The sequence below is a fragment of the Nerophis lumbriciformis genome, linkage group LG29 (assembly GCF_033978685.3).
Source record: "Nerophis lumbriciformis linkage group LG29, RoL_Nlum_v2.1, whole genome shotgun sequence".
Classification (NCBI taxonomy): domain Eukaryota; kingdom Metazoa; phylum Chordata; class Actinopteri; order Syngnathiformes; family Syngnathidae; genus Nerophis; species Nerophis lumbriciformis.
Window position 1 is genome coordinate 2,671,881 of NC_084576.2, and position 15,786 is coordinate 2,687,666.

The window sequence follows — 15,786 nt, forward strand, 5'->3', positions numbered from 1 at the left end:
TTTTGTTGACAACTGACCCTCTGACACCCTCTCCAAGACGTGTGTGACCTTCTCCGCCTGAAGGATGTGCTTGTTCAAGTATTTGGTGAAGACTCCTGTGCTTTTCCCTCCATCCTGGACCTCAAAAGCCACAGCATCTTCACATCTGGTACATCAAGTATCATTCAAACAGAAGAAAATATAACAGTAATTGAAATGTTCAAGTGTATGCCAAGTAGGTGAATTTAAACAGAAAAGTGACATACGTGGCGTAACCGTATACTGTATTCCCCTTGGGCTCCAATGCCATGATGGTTGATGGTATGCACTGCTGGTTGTACCTTGAAGGTCATCATACAATTTTTAGGTTAATCTCATCACATTGTAATGACAGATACACTTTTTGAATAGAAACTCATTCGCTGTAACAGTTACCATTTGCGGCAGGTATCCAATAGGATAACACTCAGTGCGGTCTGTCGTTGCTGCATGCTCTGCATGATGCGTTGAACACACAGGCAATTTTCACTTTGGTACGGCACCGGAGCATCAACAGGTACCAAGTAATTTCTGGCCGCACGCTCAAAGCCGTGTCCTGCATAGTAGAAAAGACCTGGAAAGAAATTAATTCTAGATTTAGTAAGAGAACGCTGTAGTCAGACTTTGAGGTAAACAATATGTGCAAATACATTGAAATGTTATGTGAAAGTGATATGAGAATGACATCCAAAACCACAAATAGTCACTACATCTTCCTGTGAACTGGACTTATTTCTTCGTAGCCACACCACGTGACTTGTTTCAGATTACGTTACAGGTTGTTTTTTATATAGCTAGAGTATTCCGTAAATGTCAAATCAAATTAGGATTTAGAAGGTCCTGTGTCAGGAACTCGCATGACTGCGGTAGTTGTGACCGCAAGATCAATCAATCAATCAATCAATGTTTATTTATATAGCCCTAAATCACAAGTGTCTCAAAGGGCTGCACAAGCCACAACGACATCCTCGGTACAAAGCCCACATACGGGCAAGGAAAAACTCACCCCAGTGGGACGTCGATGTGAATGACTATGAGAAACCTTGGAGAGGACCGCATATGTGGGTAACCCCCCCCCCTCTAGGGGAGACCGAAAGCAATGGATGTCGAGTGGGTCTGACATAATATTGTGAGAGTCCAGTCCATAGTGGATCCAACATAATAGTAAGAGTCCAGTCCATAGTGGGGCCAGCAGGACACCATCCCGAGCGGAGACGGGTCAGCAGCGCAGAGATGTTCCCAGCCGATGCACAGGCGAGCGGTCCACCCCGGGTCCCGACTCTGGACAGCCAGCACTTCATCCATGGCCACCGGACCTGTGCCCCCCCCCCCCCTCAAGGAAAAGGGGAGCAGAGGAGAAAAGAAAAGAAACGGCAGATCAACTGGTCTAACAGGGGGGCTATTTAAAGGCTAGAGTATACAAATGAGTTTTAAGATGGGACTTAAATGCTTCTCCTGAGGTAGCATCTCTAATTGTTACCGGGAGGGCATTCCATAGTACTGGAGCCCGAATAGAAAACGCTCTATAGCCCGCAGACTTTTTTTGGGCTCTGGGAATCACTAATAAGCCGGAGTTCTTTGAACGCAGATTTCTTGCCGGGACATATGGTACAATGCAATCGACAAGATAGGACGGAGCTAGACCGTGTAGTATTTTATACGTAAGTAGTAAAACCTTAAAGTCACATCTTAAGTGCACAGGAAGCCAGTGCAGGTGAGCCAGTATAGGCGTAATATGATCAAACTTTCTTGTTCTTGTCAAAAGTCTAGCAGCCGCATTTTGTAAGATGCAGGAAACAGGTGAACGACGTGCAGGTAAGAGTCTTTAATATACTCAAAATAGGAGGCAAAGTCACGCATCCAACAAAAGATCCCTAACATAGTCAATCCTCGAGACCGGCGAAGCAGGCATAAATAGCAGCCTGATTGGCAACTGCAACCAGGTGTGCCAGGCTGCCAATCAGGGACAGGTGAGGGAAACCAACGCTCAGGGAAACATGCAGGAAGGGGAACAAAAATAAAAGCGCCTACAGGAAACAAACACTAACCAAGGAAACACAACCAGACGTGAAGTGACAGGACGTCACTATTTTAAAAATGGTCTAAATATAAGAAAAATGTGTCATCTCTCTCACTTGTTAGTTCTACTTTCCAGAGAAAACAGTTGCTTTTGAGATTATGTGGTTTAGTGTGAATGTTGTCTGTCTATCTGTGTTGGCCCTGCGATGAGGTGGCGAATTGTCCAGAGTGTACACCGCCTTCCGCCCGATTGTAGCTGAGATAGGCTCCAGCGCCCCCGCGACCCCGAAGGGAATAAGCGGTAGAAAATGGATGGGATGGATGGATGGTTTTATGACACGGAAGGAAAAACGTGGCTATGATCCTGCCTTTGACCTGAACCGTCCCTGCCTTTTCCGTTCCGCACGGGACTCAAACACGGGGTCGTCCGCATGAGAGACAAGCATGCCAGCTACGGAGCTAAAAGCCCAAGCTTTCAACACGATAGCGAGCACTGCTCTTGAGGTTGTCAAAGAGTGAGGTATACCAACGTACTCATGGCCCAGCGACACTGGCTGGCCTCCGTTACACTCACCCCCCCTAAACCTCACCTTCCTCCGGGTCATGGCACCACTCTAACCCGCCTGGTTTAGTCCCTGCCTTTTCCGTTCCGCACAGGACTCGAGTCTGAGTCGTCCGCATGAGACACGAGTGTTCTAGCTACTAAGCTAAAAGTCCAAGCTATGAGGTTGTGAGGTTTACCAACGTACACATGGCGCAGCCACACTGGCTGTCCTCCGTTCCACCACTTTATGGAGGAACAGCTCTGAAACAAAAGAAGGCCAGGCTTCGCTACATATTTTAAAATAAAGCCTGTAGCTCTACAAACTATTCATCAATCAGTCACACACGTGGCAGTTGTTTTTGTTCAGCGGATAGGCTAAACCAGCATCGTTGTGTAATGTTAGCATTGTAGTTCACATAGCTATTCTACATTAGCGTTTGTGTCCTCCTCCACTCTGTATATTTTTTTAATGTGATAAATGGCATCTATTATGTTGTACAAGTGCAGAGTAGTTAAAACACTCGGCAGTTAGTATTACTGTCGAATTAAAATGATTGAAAAATCTGGATTGATAGCTGCAGTTTAACAAACTCACGGACGGACTGGCGCTAGCTTAAATGCTAACATGAATTCAAGAGGCATTAACGTCTTTCCCCATTAAAAAAAGGCATATCCCAAATTAAATCTTACATGAACACATTGCTGTCTGAGTAACTGAGTTATTCAATTGTTTACATTGATACATGATACCATGAATTGATTACGTGGACCCCGACTTAAACAAGTTGAAAAACTTATTCGGGTGTTACCATTTAGTGGTCAATTGTATGGAATATGTACTTCACTGTGCAATCTACTAATAAAAGTTTCAATCAATCAATCAAAAACCTACAAGCTGTGCTCTCTTGGCCCAGAGTAATCAATGTATACCGTATTTTTCGGACTATAAGTCGCAGTTTTTTTTCATTGTTTGGCCGGGGGTGCGACTTATACTCAGGAGCGACTTATGTGTGAAATTATTAACACATTACCGTAAAATATCAAATAATATTATTTAGCTCATTCACGTAAGAGACTAGACGTATAAGATTTCATGGGATTTAGCGATTAGGAGTGACAGATTGTTTGGTAAACGTATAGCATGTTCTATATGTTATAGTTATTTGAATGACTCTTACCATAATATGTTACGTTAACATACCAGTTGGTTATTTATGCCTCATATAACGTACACTTATTCAGCCCGTTGTTCACTATTCTTTATTTATTTTAAATTGCCTTTCAAACGTCTATTCTTGGTGTTGGCTTTTATCAAATAAATTTCCCCCAAAAATGCGACTTACATATGTTTTTTTTCCCTTCTTTATTATGCATTTTCGGCCGGTGCGACTTATACCGTATTTTCCGCACCATTAGCCGCACCTAAAAACCACAAATTTACTCAAAAGCTGACAGTGCGGCTTTTAACCCGGTGCGCTTTATATATGGATAAATATTAAGATTCATTTTCATAAAGTTTCGTTCTCGCAACTTCGGTAAACAGCCGCCATCTTTTTTCCCGGTAGAGCAGGAAGCGCTTCTTCTTCTACGCAAGCAACCGCCAAGGTAAGCACCCGCCCCCATAGAACAGGAAGCGCTTCTTCTTCTACTGTAAGCAACCACCCGCCCCCGGAAGAAGAAGAAGCGCGCGGTGCATGCTGGGATATGTGACGTTTCATTTCCATTTGTGTGTTTATGTAAAGACCCCAAAATGGCTCCTATTAAGTGTGTTGTCTGTCTAATTATAAATAATGCAGACGAGGCGTGTTAACTGAGTTCTCAACGTTTACTCACAGCGTGCTCATAACCACATTCTAACTCCCAGCATACAACAACGCTTCTCAGGGCTACCGTGCATGCTCGTAACTATCGTTGCATGCTGGGTAGTGTAGTTGTTATATTTGCTAGCTCATAACAGCACATTGAGAGACACGCTTACGCGCTTAATTAAATACTCGCCGTCATTCCGGGTGGATTGACAAAAGACCTCCAGCCGCTAGATATTGGTGTCAACAGGGCATTCGAAGCTAGACTGCTAACTGCGTGGGAACAGTGGATGACGAAGAAGCGCGCGGTGCATGCTGGGATATGTGACGTTTCATTTCCATTTGTGTGTTTATGTAAAGACCCCAAAATGGCTCCTATTAAGTGTGTTGTCTGTCTAATTATAAATAATGCAGACGAGGCGTGTTAACTGAGTTCTCAACGTTTACTCACAGCGTGCTCATAACCACATTCTAACTCCCAGCATACAACGCTTCTCAGGGCTACCGCGCATGCTCGTAACTATCGTTGCATGCTGGGTAGTGTAGTTGTTATATTTGCTAGCTCATAACATCACTTTAAGAGACACGCTTACGCGCTTAATTCAATACTCGCCGTCATTCCGGGTGGATTGACAAAAGACCTCCAGCCGCTAGATATTGGTGTCAACAGGGCATTCGAAGCTAGACTGCTAACTGCGTGGGAACAATGGATGACAGAAGGCGAACACACATTCACTAAGACGGAGGCAGCGCCAGACGACGCCAACATCTGCCAGTGGATCGTAAATGCCTGGGCAGATATTTCGGTCACAACTGTGGTCCGAGCTTTCCGGAAGGCAGGATTCGCAGAACTGCTGGATAACAGTGACACTGACTCCGATGACTTCGACGAGACGGAACCGTCCATTTTGGATCTCACATTTGCCCAACTTTTCACTTCGGACACCGAAGACGAAGGATTTACGAATGAAGAATAACTTCAGAAAGTGAGCGCTATGTTTATTTTGTGTGTTGTGACATTAACGTTCGAGCAACATTATGTTGCTATTGCTCTGCACTATTTTGAATTTTACTATGTTTGTGATTGCACATTTGCGTACATTTTGGGACAGAGTTGTTAGAACGCTGGTTTTCAATATATTATTAAAGTTTGACTGACCTATCTGACTGTTTTTTTGACATTCCCTTTAGCGCAGCGTAGGCGCGGCTTATAGTCCGGGGCGGCTTATTGGTGGACAAAGTTATGAAATATGCCATTCATTGAAGGTGCGGCTAATAATCCGGTGCGCCTTATAGTGCGGAAAATACGGTACTCCGGAGCGATTTATACTCCGAAAAATACGGTAGTCACAGAAATATGACATGGAGGTGTTTTTACGGTGTGTTCAAGGACCGCTGAACACTCTTATCGGTGAAGCATAAGAATATAATAGAATAGAATATATCTTTATTGTCATTGTACATAAAACATACAATTAATTTTAGTTTTTTTAAGGAATCTAATGATTTCAAAGTACTTTTTGAGCACACTTAACAATAATGATAACCATGATAAGTTTGCTCACAATAACCATGATATGAAATGTTCATATTGTTACATCCCTATTGCAAAGTCACAGTGTATATGTAAAAAAAAAAAAGGAACAAGTGCAGAAAATTGTTTCTTCCTGGAGCAACACAGCTCATTGGCATTAAAGCTACAGGCACGCGAAACGTGTTCTCAGTAAACTGTCTAAATTCCAGCATCAAGGCTAAATTTTAGATAACACTATTATGAAGGGCAGCACGATAGTGCGTGTGCCTCACAATAAAAAGGTCCTGGGTTCGATCCCCAGGCTCGGGGTCTTTCTTTGTGGAGTTTGCATGTTCTCCCCGTGACTGCGTGGGTTCCCTTCAGGCACTCCAGCTTCCTCCCACCTCCAAAGACATGCACCTGGGGATAGGTTGATTGGCAACACTAAATGGTCCCTAGTGTGTGAATGTGAGTGTGAAGGTTGTCTATTTTTGTTGGGGTGCTTCACTCCGAGTGCAGCTGGGCTCCAGCGACCCCGAAAGCATAGAAAATGGATGGATGGTCTATTATAGAACCTCTGAGACTTTTTAAGACAAACAAAATGGTATATGTGACCTTTAAAAATGACACTTACCATAAACTCCTTTGTCTAGAAGGTTAATGAACTTGTCCACAGCAACCAGCATCTCCACTTTGGTGAGATCCAGCAAGGACACCACTCGGAAGCCAAGCTGCTGCAGGAGGTTGGCCAGCTCATGTACATCCATCATGGGGGCCAGTAAGCGAGGGTGGTGGGAGTAACTCAAGTTACCGATGAGCAAGGCAACTTTGTCAACAGCTAAAACACATCATGATTCAAATTAGGCAAGATTTCTTCACAACAGCATGAAAATGAAACCCTTCGATAAGTGTACCTGCATGCGCTGATAGAGGAAGTTGACCATTTTGCACTTAAAGGAAAAAAAAACAAAAAAAAACACAGTCAGCATTTTTTAATGTACAAAGAGTCAAATGATTGCACAAAGTGTTGCAATAAAACACACACTACAAAATAAGCAGCAAAAAGGATGTCGCTCGTAGTCTGGTAATGTAGTCTGTTTGTTTCATCCCCTTCCTGTGTGTATGTTAGGCTCAGACCAAATACTGTACACCCTTTGAATTCTAACAACTTCCTTTTTTATTCTGTAGAAACAGCAAAGTACCTCCAGCATAATGGAAACAATTAAAAGGCTGAGTTCCAAACCAGGACGAAGTGAATGTGAAAGAAATGTGCTATTCATGTAACATGTTAGAAGAAACTAAAGAAGTGAGAGAAGAAAAAAAAAAGGAAATATTTTCTGAGTTTTAACTGGGACTTACCCACATTCACTTCCACGTCTTTGCTCCATATCTCCTGCAGCACGTTAGACATCGAGCACAAGTACGTTCCTTTGTGTTCGGCCCTGGCGCGGTCAATCTACAAGTAGCACAATAGCACGTATGATTATACACCACAGCGCTAACAACCAAACATTGAGTGGCCTAGTGGTTAGAGTGTCCGCCCTGAGATCGGTAGGTTGTGAGTTCAAATCCCGGCCGAGTCATACCAAAGACTATAAAAATGGGAGCCATTACCTCCCTGCTTGGCACTCAGCATCAAGGGTTGGAATTGGGGGTTAAATCACCAAAAATGATTCCCGGGCGCGGCCACCGCTGCTGCCCACTGCTCCCCTCACCTCCCAGGGGGTGATCAAGGGTGATGGGTCAAATGCAGAGAATAATCTCGCCACACCTAGTGTGTGTGTGTGACAATCATTGGTACTTTAACTTTTTAACTTTAATTTGGCTAAATATTAACCCGTCTTTCAAAATAGGATGCATGAGTCACTCTACTGCCACAGTATTGGTGCTTCCTTACCTGGAGAGTGTCACTGATCTCGTCACACAGCAGATTTCCATTTTTGTACCATTCATATTTTGGTGCAGGGTTGCCAAAAGCAACACAGCGAAGTGTAATCTTTGCACCGAGTTGGACCGTCTGTGGTTTTAGGTTGATAGCGATGTGGGGCTCCCCCTTCCACTGCAGTGGCAGACCTAAAATAGTTTTTTTTAAAAACACCCACAAAAGTATTGATAAACCATTCGAGGACATATCTGGTAGTATGCAAGTATTAGGGCTGTGAAACTTTGGGCACCTAACGATTTGATCCCATTCTGAGGCCTGGGGCGACAATTTGATTCAGAACCGATTCTTGATTCACAATTCTCGATTCAAACCAATTCCTGCAATGTATTATTTAAGGGGTTCTAAATCTTTTTGACCTCAGGGCCAAACATTTACACTACTTAGGGGCCCAGGGCCCACTCAAATATTAACACTTAATTCGTCATTTTACTCTTGATTTTAGTCGTATTCAATAATGATATCTAACCTACTTACACTTTACCAGGATAAACCAGTAAACAAATTATATGAAACAAAAAAACCACAAAGATTATATACTGCAAAAAAGGGACACGTAAAAACGGATCAAACATACATGTACATACAATTATGCGGTGTTAAAATGAATACATTCTAACTAAATTAATAATAAATTGTTTTTTTATTCTTAACTGAACAGTCGATAAAATTCAAGTGCAAATGAAAATACAGTTTTGCCACTTTAGTCATAATTTTTGCGCATAAGAAACTTTTGTATGTCTTTAGCTTCAGACTTTTTGTTTGATATTGTCATTACTGTCACAAGTGGTGGAAAAGTGTATTACAACTGAGTACCACTGTGGCCCATACGGACTACAGCTAAAAAAAACATATATTATTTTCATGTCCTTTAGAAGCCGCTGTATTATTTGGAATTAAATTATATTGAAACCTTTTCAAAACAGGTTACAGGTTGGAAAATCTACTTCTGGTTGCATGGAGATGGCCTAAAAAAATGTTTTTTTAAATTGATTCTCATTAAAATAAATAATAATAACAACAAACAACAAATTTTTTTTGTGTGTTTTTTTTTTTAATTATCAATTGATTCAGAATCAGGATGATTTTTTGTACGCTCCTAGCAAATATGCAATAGAAATTATGCCTGGACAGATTAGCATAGAACAGCAAGGTTGAATAATTTTTAGTGCTGTAATGTATTTTATTGCTTGTCAAACAAACACACTTTCTTGGCGTATTCATGTTGTTGTACTATTCATGTCTCCACTGTTTCTGTAGCATTAGTTTATGTGTCGGCCTTATCGAAACCCATGATGGATTTTAGAGAGATCGGGTCTCAGAAAGTATTTCTCCTTCCTACCTGATACACCAATGTCCAGCACCTTGACTTTCACCCACTCGCTGAACACACAGTTGGAAAAGATATCGTTCACCCGGCACACGTAGCATTGGCTTTTTTTGGCCTCAATGGTCAGGTCTGCTTGAGTTCCACCATACACATTTAGTGGTGGTCCATTGGGCTTGGGAAGTTAAGAAGAAGAACAAATCATCAATCAAAAATCTTATTACACTGTCAACAATTTACACATTTAAGATACAACTCCCATTGTCATGTGATGACTCACTCTAAGGCTGAAACGACGCGTCGACGTAGTCGACGTCATCGGTTACGTAAATACGTCGACGCCGTTTTTGTGCGTCGATGCGTCGCATATTTACGTCACACTACCGTCATGAGAAGGAGTCCTATCGGGTTCTTTTGGCTCATAGGACTCCTGAGGCAGCGGACAGGTACCGACAGGCCAAGCGGTGTGCGGCTTCAGCGGTTGCGGAGGCAAAAACTCGGACATGGGAGGAGTTCGGGGAAGCCATGGAAAACGACTTCCGGATGGCTTCGAAGCGATTCTGGACCACCAACCGCCGCCTCAGGAAGGGGAAGCAGTGCACTATCAACACCGTGTATGGTGAGGATGGTGTTCTGCTGACCTCGACTGCGGATGTTGTGGATCGGTGGAGGGAATACTTCGAAGACCTCCTCAATCCCACCAACACGTCTTCCTATGAGGAAGCAGTGCCTGGGGAATCTGTGGTGGGCTTTTCTATTTCTGGGGCTGAGGTTGCTGAGGTAGTTAAAAAGCTCCTCGGTGGCAAGGCCCCGGGGGTGGATGAGATCCGCCCGGAGTTCCTTAAGGCTCTGGATGCTGTGGGGCTGTCTTGGTTGACAAGACTCTGCAACATCGCGTGGACATCGGGGGCGGTACCTCTGGATTGGCAGACCGGGGTGGTGGTTCCTCTCTTTAAGAAGGGGAACCAGAGGGTGTGTTCTAACTATCGTGGGATCACACTCCTCAGCCTTCCCGGTAAGGTCTATTCAGGTGTACTGGAGAGGAGGCTACGCCGGATAGTCGAACCTCGGATTCAGGAGGAACAGTGTGGTTTTCGTCCTGGTCGTGGAACTGTGGACCAGCTCTATACTCTCGGCAGGGTCCTTGAGGGTGCATGGGAGTTTGCCCAACCAGTCTACATGTGTTTTGTGGACTTGGAGAAGGCATTCGACCGTGTCCCTCGGGAAGTCCTGTGGGGAGTGCTCAGAGAGTATGGGGTATCGGACTGTCTGATTTTGGCGGTCCGCTCCCTGTATGATCAGTGTCAGAGCTTGGTTCGCATTGCCGGCAGTAAGTCGGACACGTTTCCGGTGAGGGTTGGACTCCGCCAAGGCTGCCCTTTGTCACCGATTCTGTTCATAACTTTTATGGACGGAATTTCTAGGCGCAGTCAAGGCGTTGAGGGGATCTGGTTTGGTGGCTGCAGGATTAGGTCTCTGCTTTTTGCAGATGATGTGGTCCTGATGGCTTCATCTGGCCAGGATCTTCAGCTCTCGCTGGATCGGTTCGCAGCCGAGTGTGAAGCGACTGGGATGAGAATCAGCACCTCCAAGTCCGAGTCCATGGTTCTCGCCCGGAAAAGGGTGGAATGCCATCTTCGGGTTGGGGAGGAGACCCTGCCCCAAGTGGAGGAGTTCAAGTACCTCGGAGTCTTGTTCACGAGTGAGGGAAGAGTGGATCGTGAGATCGACAGGAGGATCGGTGCGGCGTCTTCAGTAATGCGGACGCTGTATCGATCTGTTGTGGTGAAGAAGGAGCTGAGCCGGAAGGCAAAGCTCTCAATTTACCGGTCGATCTACGTTCCCATCCTCACCTATGGTCATGAGCTTTGGGTTATGACCGAAAGGACAAGATCACGGGTACAAGCGGCCGAAATGAGTTTCCTCCGCCGGGTGGCAGGGCTCTCCCTTAGAGATAGGGTGAGAAGCTCTGTCATCCGGGGGGAGCTCAAAGTAAAGCCGCTGCTCCTCCACATCGAGAGGAGCCAGATGAGGTGGTTCGGGCATCTGGTCAGGATGCCACCCGATCGCCTCCCTCGGGAGGTGTTTAGGGCACGTCCGACCGGTAGGAGGCCACGGGGAAGACCCAGGACACACTGGGAAGACTATGTCTCCCGGCTGGCCTGGGAACGCCTCGGGATCCTCCGGGAGGAGCTGGACGAAGTGGCTGGGGAGAGGGAAGTCTGGGCTTCCCTGCTTAGGCTGCTGCCCCCGCGACCCGACCTCGGATAAGCGGAAGAAGATGGATGGATGGATGGACTACCGTCATGGCGGAGCGCAAAGCAGACGATGTGAGCGGTGCGAGCGAGGGGAAAAAAGCACGCCAAAAGTCGTCAAAAGTGTGGGAGTGTTTCAATAAACGGCCTAATAATGTTGTAGCGGCGAACAGCTGTCTCGTCAGCTGACGCGCGAGCTCGCAACCGTGGCTGCTGAGCAACCAGCCAAACCCCAGTTAATAAAATTGTATTTTATCTTAGAGCACATCCGCATCCCTATTCACCTAGGCAACCCCAGGAAATGTATATAATTCGGCATTATTTCGGCCAATCGGCTTATATGATCAGAACCGATCAGTTTACGTTCACGCGCAGGTATAACGCGGCGCGCTCCCGTCTCATCTGCTGGTGCGCGAGCCCGGTAATTAGACCGCTGTGTCAAATCAAGGAGTACAAAAGACGCCAGCGCAGAGTGGAAAAAGGTTTAGTTTGTTACAGAAAACCCAGAGTTGTGCCAAAAGTGTACCAAAACCAATAGCTGAACGGACAGCCGGTAAGATTGCACTTTAGTTCTCTTTGTGGGTGTGGCGCACCTGTTGCGCTGGTGAGATGGGGGGGGGGGGGGGGGGTGCATGTAGCGTGCTTAGTCTGGAGGCTAAATACACACGGTGTTTTGTGTAACTGTTGTTTAGTAAGGAAGTGTTGATATTCTTTGCTTAGTTTGATAAATGTTGGAGCAGTTTGCTTCATCAGGGGGGTGAAGTCACTCAACTTCAAGTGTTGGATTTAACTGTGTTGGATCATTGGCTGCTGGTGAAGGCATAGAAAAAGGGGCATTTTTCTACCAGTAGACGGCGTTTAAGATTGAGTGTTTCACTGCTAATTTAATAATATATTTATATTGAATATGGATTTTAAATATGTATCTAAATAGGTGGTTAATTGGTTAGGTATTTATGTATTTGCAAATTGGGTTTTCTGCTGCATTTATCTATTGTGTTTCTGGGTTTAAATGTATTTTATATATATCTTGGTGCATTTATGTTGAGACAATTTATTTAAAATCTGTTTTAACTTAAAGGGAAAAGATGTGTCCATTTTCCTGCACTTGTTTAATGGTTAAGAGTTTGATTGCCTAATTAATAATTGTAAATTATGGGATTGATAATTGATTGATTTTTTACAGCATGTTAATCTTGTGGTGTTTTGTCCTTAAAGGTTTTTCACCTACTAAAGAAGCTAAAGGCTACTAAAGGCTACTAAAGACAGCTAATGACAGCTAAAGAAACTAAAGTCTACTAAAGTCTACTAACACTGCTAAAGACTGCTAAAATGACTAAAGAAGAAAAAAGAAGCTGTTTCTTCGTTGGAAAAACTGTTGCAAACTAAAGGAAAATAAAAGGAAAAAGTAACTGCGGTCTGGTCTTTTGAGTGAAATCCAGAAGCCACATTTAGCATTGGTACATCCCTTCAAGTGTGGGATAAGCACAGCGAAAAAAGCAAAACACTTGACAGTTGTTGTATGCACACTGTGTCGAGCGGAAATGGCCTATCATAGCAGCACAACGGCTATGAACGAACATTTGAAAAGAAAACACCCGACAGCGATCTTGCCATCACCATCAACTAGTCAATCGTCCGCGTGAGTATACGTTGTCATCATTACACAAAAACATGAATGTGTCATTTGTATCTGCGTTGTAAATTCATAAACTAAAACACCGTTTCGCTCTGAGAGGCGCGTTTGGCGTGCCTGTTCAGTGTTTACAAAGACGCTAACGTTAATTAGTTGTGCAAATACCTTTTACAACATTAACAGTTACATATACTATGTACAAACGAACAATTAACTTTCACTTTAATCATACTATCATTGTTGTGTTATTAAGCAAAATAAGCAATAATTTTTCTTTTGTTGAAATGTTTACACTGCTACAGAATATTTCGTTTTGCACTTTTTTGTATTGGATGTTTATCTTTATTTTTGTACATTTTAAAGCAAAATAAGCAATACTTTTACTTTTGAAATGCTTATACTATTGCAGAATATTAAGATTTGCACTGGATGTTTACTTTTATATGTCCACATTAAAAAGCAAATAAGCTACTTTTAATTTTGTTAAATGTTAAAAGTTTTAAATGTTTACATTGTTACAGAATATTTTGTCATGTTGTTGTCAATGTTGACTGAGTGGCCATACTTTTTTTTTTGTAAATAAGTCATGCCTTTGGAAAAAACTGGCCTAAATTTATTTTTTCATCTTCATTTTGAATAAAAAAAATAATCGGTAAAAGGAAAAATAATCTATAGATTAATCGAAAAAATAATCTATAGATTAACCGATTAATCGAAAAAATAATCTATAGATTAATCGATAGAAAAATAATCGTTAGCTGCAGCCTTAACTCACTCCAATTAAGATGTGATACAACTTGACAGAATTTGATACCATGTTGTACATTGCAAATAATTGTATGTGATATTAGCTTCTTTCATACAGAGGTGTCAATCAGTGGTTGTGTGTTTATTTGCCAGTGATTTATACACAGAACCTATTTACACAATATGATAATTAGTCAGGGCAGCACGGTGGCAGAAGGGTTAGTGCGTCTGCCTCACAATACGAAGGTCCTGAGTAGTCGTGAGTTCAATCCCGGCCTCGGGATCTTTCTGTGTGGAGTTTGTATGTTCTCCCCGTGACTGCGTGGGTTCCCTCCGGGTACTCCGGCTTCCTCCCACCTCCAAAGACATGCGCCTGGGGATAGGTTGATTGGCAACACTAAATGGTCCCTAGTGTGTGAATGTGAGTGTGAATGTTGTCTGTCCATCTGTGTTGGCCCTGTGATGAGGTGGCGACTTGTCCAGGGTGTACCCCGCCTTCCGCCCGATTGTAGCTGAGATAGGCTCCAGCGCCCCCCGCGACCCCAAAGGGAATAAGCGGTAGAAAATGGATGGATGGATGGATAATTAGTCAGTTTAGGTTAACACAGCAAGGCGAGATGTGAGGGGTTTCTTTATCAACCATTATTCACCTACACACAGAAGTCCTGTCAAATTGATGCATCCGAGCTGTAACAATAAGTCCCGTATTTATTGCGGTATTTACACACAGAAGTCAAGAAGCAAAACACATTAATTCTGCATCCTGCAGTGATCACACCCCTTACACAGGTGTCGTTAGAGGTGGGTGTATCAATCGAAATATCTATAGTAAGGGTATTGGTATTGGATTGATGCTAGTATGCTGGGACCGATACTTTTGATGCCGTTTCTTGTCGGTATGTCCAACAAATTTCTCGCTTTTCCTCAGTTCAATCAATCGTCTCTCCTCATCTGTCAGTCTCTCTACTGCTGACTCAGGCACACTTTACCCCTTCCTCTCCCTGACCACAGAACTTTCCTCCAGAAGGTCTTATCTTTGTCCATATGATGTATATGAAACAAAAATTGAGCTGTTTTGCCACAATACCTAGCAATATGTTTGGAGGAGAAAATGTGAGGCCTTTAATCCCAGAAACACCAGGCCTACCGTCAAGCATGGTGGTGGTAGTATTATGCTCCGGGCCTGTTTTGCTGCCAATGGAACTGGTGATTTACAGAGAGTAAATGGGACAATGAAAAAGGAGGATTACCTCCAAATTCTTAAGGACAACCTAAAATCATCAGCCCAGAGGTTGGGTCTTGGGCGCAGTTGGGTGTTCCAACAGGACAATGACCCCAAACACACGTCAAAAGTGGTAAAGGAATCAGGCTAGAATTAGGGTTTTAGAATGGCCTTCCAAAAGTCCTGACTTAATAACGTGTGGACAATGCTGAAGAAACAAGTCCATGTCAGAAAACCGACAAATTTAGCTGAACTGCACCAATTTTGTCAAGAGGAGTGGTCAGAAATTCAACCAGAAGCTTGCCAGAAGCGCCTTATTGCAGTGAAACTTGCCAAGGAACATGTAACCAAATATTAACATTGCTGTATGTATACTTTTGACCCAGCGGATTTGGTCACATTTTCAGTAGACCCATATTAAATTAATAAAAGAACCAAACTTCATGAATGTGTTTTGTGACCAACAACTATGTGCTCCAGTCACTCTATCACAAAAAAATAAGAGTTGTAGAAATTATTGGAAACTCAAGACAGCCATGACATTATGTTCTTTACAAGTGTATGTAAACTTTTGATCGCGACTATACGTAGTTTGCTCATTTCCCTCGACTGGTGCACCAACATCATGTGGTTTATTTATTTGACATATGTAGCATAATCTACAAAGATACAAACAATTGCTATTGTGACATCTAGGCAGTGTTGGGTTAGTTACTGAAAACCAGTCACTAGTTACAGTTACTAGTTACTTTATTTCA

At 43.4% G+C, this 15,786-nt stretch overlaps 2 protein-coding genes across 3 annotated transcripts in view; one reads left to right on the forward strand and one right to left on the reverse strand.

The window, feature by feature from the left end:
* malt3 (MALT paracaspase 3) overlaps positions 1–15,786 on the reverse strand; it is a 48,565-nt gene that overhangs the window by 28,070 nt on the left and 4,709 nt on the right. For both annotated transcript variants that reach the window (XM_061925225.2, XM_061925226.2), the window contains exons 3-10: positions 9,184–9,343; positions 7,797–7,972; positions 7,259–7,355; positions 6,814–6,849; positions 6,534–6,737; positions 415–592; positions 246–320; positions 18–145 (exon numbers count right to left, since the gene is read on the reverse strand). In XM_061925225.2, the coding sequence (XP_061781209.1) occupies positions 18–145; positions 246–320; positions 415–592; positions 6,534–6,737; positions 6,814–6,849; positions 7,259–7,355; positions 7,797–7,972; positions 9,184–9,343 (1,054 nt within the window). The remainder of the gene's footprint in view (positions 1–17; positions 146–245; positions 321–414; positions 593–6,533; positions 6,738–6,813; positions 6,850–7,258; positions 7,356–7,796; positions 7,973–9,183; positions 9,344–15,786) is intronic.
* The window catches only part of alpk3a (alpha-kinase 3a), a 68,634-nt gene that overhangs the window by 12,191 nt on the left and 40,657 nt on the right, over positions 1–15,786 (forward strand). The window lies entirely within an intron of this gene.